Here is a 7,974-nt window from a genome sequence, read left to right on the forward strand (position 1 = left end):
ATGAATTTTGGTTTTTCATTTTTTTCCCCTGTAAGAGGTTTTTATTTAATAGAATTTTTGGATAAAAAAATCGCAATATATCGTCTTGCTTACAGTATCGCAATATATCAGGATATATCGTATCGTGACCCCTCTGTCATGATATGTATCGTATCGCCAAATTCTTGCCAATACACAGCCCTACATGCTTATACATCATTTTAGCCTAGGCAGGCCTGAGACTGCTGCTGCTGTTTTATTTCAGATAATTTTTTTTTTTAACGGTTTCATCTTTTTTTCAACCTTCAGCCTCTAAGACGTTTTCCCTTTGATGCTGCCATCATCTTCTCTGACATCCTCGTCGTCCCCCAGGTAAGAACAAGCGAGAAAGAGATAAACAATAGTAGCTATAGACAGAGAGAAACATGTGTAATGGTTACTGAGCCGGTTGATGTTTAATAGGTTTATCTGCACTGTTTGTAGCCTGAGCCTCAGTTTCTTCTGCTGCCGTTTTGTTCGGATCTCTCTTGAGTTAAAAGCATCTTTTTTAAAGAAACTGTAGAGTTTCTTGAAGGAAAGCGAATCGCCCACTGCCAAAGTTTTAAGCAATGATCGTGTATGATTAGTTAGGACTCAGAGAATGTGTTGGAAATCAGCCTCAGCTACAACCACACCAAATGTTATCTCAATATTTGTGAAAGTCATTTAGATGTAGCCGTTTCTGTGTGCATTAATGTTTATTAGCTGTGGTGGATTTCTTCAGTTGGGTGGACTTCTAAGGCTAATCAGTTGTAGATCTAATGATTACTTTTGGAGAGCTTCATTTAAATCTGGGGTTCCTGAGATATTTTTCTAACAGACAAGTTTTACTCCAACAGTAAATGTAAAGATTTTACGGTGTGTTTCACTTGATGTGCATGGAGGACAGTGCTCACTTACTACCAAACTAAAGTTTTAGTCAGCATGTTTAAACTGACCGACTAACAGTCTTTTTTTTTTTGTATTCGCTAAAACCGCTTTGCTGTGGCAGCCGTATTGAATTTAATTTAGGTCAAACAGCCATCAGTTGTAGAGGTTCATCCCTTGATTATTTCCTGAAAGTTTTATTAAAATTCATTAGATATTTTCTAAATGATACAGAAGGACTAGGGCTGCAACGATTAATCGATTAATCGACGACTAATCGATTATTAAAATAATCGATGACTAATTTAATAATCAATTAATCATTTTCTTTTTTTTGTTCTTTGTTTTTCTCTCCAAACTGCTTTGACACCTTCCACTGCCACATCTACCTTTCTGTCCTTGACACACATGCACAGCAGTGGTAACTGGGGCAGGCCGTGGACGTCACAAGACATTATACAGACAGGCTCTGGTATCATGGCTACTAGGGTTGGGCATAATCGTATCGTGTACAATTAATCGTCAGAAAAACACTAATCGATTACTTTTTGACACTTGATGATTAATACGATTAATGCCACCAGGCAGACTGACGGGGGATTACTCCGGTCAGTCTGCTCGATGCTCCTCTCCGCTTCAAATATGACGAACATTAAAAATAAAGTTCTGTAATTTATTTATCTACACAATTTAAAATATGATGTATAGCCTGAAATCTGTAATTCTCACCCAATTTGGAACAAATTTTTACAAAAAGCAAATCTTTCCCACTAAACTGGTCATGTGACTACGAAATAATGGTGACCAGGGACTCCAGGGGATTAATTGTCAAATTAATCGTTTTCGGCTAAATACCACAATTAATCGTGATTAATTTTTTTGCCAATATTGCCCAACCCTAATGGCTACCTGTCAACGGAGCTCAAAAGTGTGGGATCTTTTTAAGAAAATGAAAGAGAAACCTGTGCAATATCTGCAGAGCAGAACTTACCTTCCACAGCAGTTATTTTTAGTTAGCATATAGCTAAACTCTAACTATGGTTATATAATAGCAGCTGCATTCTGGTGCAATAAGCTCTATGTTTTATATTCAATTAACGTATGATCCGATTAGTCGACTAATCGAAAAAAATAATCGGTGATAAATCGATTATAAAAATAATCGTTTGTGGCAGCCCTAAGAAGGACTGACAGTGAATGATAATGATACATAAAAATAACTTAAAGCTCTTAAAAGGAAACTTTTTTTCCTATAATCTAAGTCTCATATAATAATCTCATTCAGTAATAATAATTTTAATGTTTAAAATGTTTTATCTGATGAACAACTGGACCAACATGTCACACAACATGAAATGGGGATATCAACCTTTTGTATAGTTCATGCACAACAAATATCTTCTTTTTTTTTTCTCACTCCACAGGCCATGGGGATGGAAGTCCAGATGTTGACGGGCAAAGGTCCGACGTTCACAGACCCCCTGAAGGAGCCGGAGGACCTGCAGCGCCTGCGGGCCAAAGTGGACGTGAACAAGGAGCTGGGCTACGTCTTCAAGGCCATCACTCTGACCCGACACAAGATCGACGGAAAAGTTCCCCTCATAGGGTTCACAGGCGCTCCGGTCAGACACACACACACACACACACACACACACACACACACACACACACACACACACACACACACTTTAAATCATTTTTAATAAAAGCTTTGTTAAACTTTCCTTTCACCTGTCACTGTGTCCCTCTGCAGTGGACTCTCATGTCCTATATGATCGAAGGCGGCGGCTCCAACACGCACTCCAAAGCGAAGCGTTGGTTGTACCGGCACCCCGAGTCCAGCCACGTGCTGCTGAGGATGCTGACGGACGTCATCGTCGAGTACCTGCTGGGACAGGTAGCAGCTGGAGCTCAGGTCAGACCCAGTGAACTTTAAAATCTGGGATAATGTTTACAAATTTAACAAACTGCTTAAATCAAAACACATTTTCAATATAACTCTGAGGTAAAAACATTTTTTTTAAATATTTATTTAGGTACTGGTGCCAAAACCGTTAAAGGCAGAGGTTATGTGTTTTCCAGGCACATAATTCAATTCTTTACCACAAAGTAACTACATTACCTTCAGTTGTTCTGAAAATGCTGTTTGTATCAAAAATACATTTGACTTTGCATCAAAGGCTACGTTCACACTGCAGGTCYTAATGCTCAGTTCGGATTTTTTGAAAAAATCCGATCTTTTTGTGTGAACGTTCACATTACATTTTAAATGTGACCTGCATCAGACCCGTGTGTGAACGCTACACAGCACTGATGTGACACGCATGCGCAGTAAAAGACGTGACGTCTCATCAGCCGGTTCGTTTGTTTACATAGCATGGATGCTACTTTTAGCACGTCGAATCTGAAGCTGTTGTTTAATCTCAGAGCTGATTAAATAATTATCTGACGTACTTGTTTAGTTCAGTGTTTATATCTGAACCTGCATCTGACTGGGATGCTCCAGTAAAGCTTTTTATTTTTGAACAAAACAACGAGCTGTAAATAAAGTATCGACTAAGTAACTTTAGGATCGATACGCTCCGTGACCCAGGCTGGACGTTACTATCTACGTGAAAAATGAAAAGTAAAAAGATGAAGCAACTGGACTTGTGTTTTGGAGCTGTAAACACACGGAGCTACAGATTTAAACAGCGAGACTTGAGGTTAGTGTCTTATCGATCCTTCAGCCCTCCTCCTGATGAAAAAGTCAGATGGAATGTAACATGAGCGTTCACACTGCAGTCACTTTGAAAACATCAGATATGTATCAGATTCAGAACCACATAATGAAACGACCTGAGTCAGATTTGAAAAGATCAGATATGGGTTGCATTTGCCTGCAGTGTGAACATAGCCATAGCTAAACGCCTTGAAATTGGCCTCAGTGACTTTATGAACATCCTACTATTTCTGACAATCCCACTCAAGCTCGTCTTCACAAGAGTGCTTCAGGGGAGCTTTGCTCTTTGGGGCGGGAGCTTGGCTGAAGACTGAGTCGGTACAACAGGCGGTGCTTTGTACCAGCAAGTGTTTATGCAGCTCCTCATGGCTCCCACAGGAGATACAAGGATTCCTCAAATGTGCATGAATGAGTCAAAGCAACACTCTGGATATGTTTTTGATGAGGGAGTAAAATTATAACATGACATGAAGCTCAAAAAATTCAAGTTTGCATTTCAGGCTCTTTTAAGAAATTTGATGTTTAAATTTATTAGTCGTGTCAATAATTGCTGTAACTGAATAATAACATGTCTGATTAACATAAGGCTAAGTGTAACGTTACCATTCTCAGTTGTGGAGGTGCTGGTACAGGTGTCTTTTGTAGAGTGTATTTCTTATTTCATTGTTTCCCAACCCTGGTCCTCTGGTCGCAAATCATCAAATTTTATTACAGACTCGAGATCCACAAATCAACATGGAACAAAACAGAGACACAGAAAACAAACAAGACAAAAAAATAAAAAACTAGATACCGCACAGCAGTAACATAATGACCCCCACACGCACAAACGCACCAGAACTCAGAAGTCTTTATTCCTGATAAATGTCATGCTACTAGATGCATCCCAAAATTGTAGTGGCTTTGGAGGGGGTCTTTTTTTTTGGATTGGGGGCGGGGTTGACCTGATGGTTAGCCCCTCATCAGAGCTAAACAATAAAAGAAATCTGAAGCTCCTATGTTTAATAGTTTTTGAGCTATAGCCATACACCTTTTTCAGATAAACTGGGGGTCCGGGGTGTGGGGGCACTGTTTGGTGGGCCTGATAGATAGAGCTTCATCAGAGCTAAACAACAAAAGAAATCTGAAGCTTCTATGTTGAACAGTTTCTGAGTTATAAGCATTTTTGCATGTCCAGACACCCCCACTTTGAAAGGAKCCCCCTCCTCAAATATGGGGTCTATCTTAAAACCATTGGCTGGCGCAGTGTAGGTCAGACTCATCTACAGTCCTGCCAAATTTCATGTTGATCGGTGCAGCCATTTTTGTGCTACGGTTGACCAAAAATCTCCGGAGAATGAATGAATAAATAAAATAAACAGTACGAAAACAATATGACTCCCGCTTACGCTTCGCGTGCGGGGGTCATAATAAAATACATACAGTGGGGCAACTATACAATATTAGCCAGGGTTTTCAACCCTGGTCCTTGCAGCACACTGCCTGATTCAGATGACTGCAGTTCAACTGCAGCCTGTTAATCATTCATCAATTGAAATCAGCTGTATTGAAGCAGGGAACCATCTAAAATATGCAAGGCAGTCGCCTCGAGGACCAGGGTTGAAAAACACTGGCTTATATTGTATAGTTGTCCTATGTATTTTATTATTATTATTATTATTATTATTATTATTATTATTTATTTATTTATTTATTTATTTATTTATTTATTTATTTATTTATTTATTTATTTATTGTCTTGTTTGTTTTCTGTCTGTGTTTTGTTCCATGTTGATTTGTGACCAGAGGACACCAAGTTACATAATTAAGGTTTTCTTAAATATGGTTTGTGAAAATGTTATGAACAAATAATACCTTACTTGTTGTAGATATCTCTTTGAACATCCTTAGTTTGGAGAATTAGTTAAATTCTGACCAGATTAACAAGTGAACTACTAGTTTGAGCAGAGCTAAGACCAAATTGATTTACTGCTGTCTTAAAGCAGCTCCCGTTTGTGAGAACTATATTTTATAAATCTTTACACCACAGGTAATTTACCTTTGCACGACTACTAGCAAGAGCAAGCGGCAGCTGCAGCTTGCTGTAGCACTTCACATGCATACATGAGCACTTTTAGCAGGTATTTTAAATTTAAATTTATGTATTTGTAGGTGAGCAGTCCACACTATCTTATTTAGCAACATTTATTTAGGAACAACAACAAAAAAAAAAAAAAACAGGAAGTACGCTCAGTGCAGCTGGCTCCTCCTCATTATAACCATCAGAGTTGTTTAGGTGTTTGTTCAGGACTCTTCAGCTCTTTTATCATGAAATATGACCTCAGTCACTGATAATCCTACGACTACGAGTCATTCAAAGAAACATTTTGTGTTGAAACGGTTTAACTAAAGGTAAATTCCTCTCGTTTTCTTCTTCCTCCACAGGCTCTGCAGGTGTTCGAGTCCCACGCCGGCATTCTGGGACCGGTCGAGTTTAAAGAGTTTTCTCTGCCTTACCTGTGTGACATCGCTCGCCGTGTCAAAGACAGACTGAAGGAGAAGGACCAGGATGTTCCCATGGTGAGAACACCTGACGTGCACATCAGCTGCTCACTTGGAATTAACACACCTTTACATTTGTTGTCTGTACTTATATAGCATGTTTAAAAACAAGAAGGCTGACCAAAGGGCTTTGCAAGCTGGTTAAAAACAGAAAACAACAAGTCACACATAAACAGGTACAATTATAAGGCAAAAAACAAACAAACTAGAGAACATAAAAGATCTGATGGAACTCAAACTAAATTAAAATGTTATTTCAGAAGATTTAAAAGACTGTATAGACTCCTCAGTATGAATATGAAAAGGCAGGTTGTTCCAGAGTCTGGGGGCTCGATCCCCTCTGCACATTAATTTAGCTCTCATCCGCACTAAGAGCATCTGGCTGGAGGACCTCAGTCAGGGGGGGTCGAACTCGTTTTCATCGAAGGCCACATGAGCATTAAGGTTGCCCTCAAAGGGCAAGTTGTAATTAACTTGGAGTAAACACAAAATATTCTCATTGCTACAGCTGAGCCCCACTAACAAAAGTAACTGAGCTCTATGTGGTATTTCATGCATAGAAACAGCGGTTTAACACGTCCTCTTATGAACACTGAAAAGCTGACTAAATGTGAAATTAATAATAGAGAAATACTAGTAAAAGTAAGAGAGTTTTACTCACTAATTAGTTGTGAGAAGCGTCTGAACTCTCCCACTTTCCAACAGGAAACTCCCACTGGAGGGCCATTCCAGTTTAAATTTAAAGGGGCAATGTCATGTAAAATCAACTTTTTTGAGTTTTATATCATGTTATAATGTTATACTCTCATAAAAAACATGCTCAAAGCCTTGCTTTGACTCATTCATGCATGTTTGAGAAATCCTGCAGCGTTTTTAGGCAGCCATGCTGAGAAGGAAAACAACAGGTGGGGACCAGAAACGCCTTTTGGGACCAGAAACGCCCCTGGGACGTGTCTTTAAGCTGAACGTCCTCATGGCAGAGGGCCCACACACACACACACACACACCCCGCCCATGACTCCTGCAGGCTCTTGGCAGTAACAGAGCAAAAGTGAAAGTGAAACTTAGCTGTCTATTGAGATCCACTACTTCTCATTCAGTGAAGCTCTTTTCAGATTCAAAATACCTTTGAGGAAAAGGATTTTTTAAAGCCAAGTAAACTGCATCATAGCGCACGCGCGAAACAAACCATATACCAATCAGATAATATAGATGTTTAGAAACAGAACCACATCAAGTGTATTTTCTTTTTTCATGAGTAAATCAGGCACCTACTGAGTGAAATTAGGTCATTAAGAGTGATCAGGTCTGCAGGTGACCTGCAGGGGGCAGCATTTCTCTGTAAATGGGTTTACTTGGTGTGGAAGCCTGTTTGAATGTTTGTGTGCGTTACAGATTGTGTTTGCCAAAGATGCTCACTACGCTTTAGAGGAACTGTCGGAGTCTCGCTACGAGGTGGTGGGCCTGGACTGGACCATCGACCCCCGATCAGCACGGTAATATACTGATGGGTTTTTTCAGTGAGCTCTGAGTTAAACGTCTCATCCCTCTTCTGTGTGGATGATAAGACGAGGTAAAAAGCTTCTAGTGTGTGTATGTGTGTGTGTGGGGTGCTCTCCAAACAGCAGGTTAACTATTGCTGACCTCTGTCGTCTTCTGGTTTGTCACTAAGAGCAGGATTTATGTCAACAAACATCTGCGTTTCCTGCTCTTCTCATCAAATACTTAACCTGCTGGTTAAAGGATTAACTAGTGTGTGTGTGTGTGTGTGTGTGTGTGTGTGTGTGTGTGTGTGTGTGTGTGTGTGTGTGTGTGTGTGTGTGTGT

General features: G+C 39.8%; 1 protein-coding gene across 1 annotated transcript in view; it reads left to right on the forward strand.

The window, feature by feature from the left end:
- Nucleotides 1–7,974, forward strand: part of urod (uroporphyrinogen decarboxylase) — a gene marked incomplete in the record, with an annotated part of 13,855 nt that overhangs the window by 1,415 nt on the left and 4,466 nt on the right. The window contains 5 exon segments of the mRNA XM_014004471.1: nt 289–351; nt 2,310–2,507; nt 2,639–2,800; nt 6,032–6,166; nt 7,544–7,644. Of these exon segments, the coding sequence (XP_013859925.1) occupies nt 289–351; nt 2,310–2,507; nt 2,639–2,800; nt 6,032–6,166; nt 7,544–7,644 (659 nt within the window).

The sequence above is a fragment of the Austrofundulus limnaeus genome, unplaced genomic scaffold (assembly GCF_001266775.1).
Source record: "Austrofundulus limnaeus strain Quisiro unplaced genomic scaffold, Austrofundulus_limnaeus-1.0 Scaffold24, whole genome shotgun sequence".
NCBI classification, from domain to species: domain Eukaryota; kingdom Metazoa; phylum Chordata; class Actinopteri; order Cyprinodontiformes; family Rivulidae; genus Austrofundulus; species Austrofundulus limnaeus.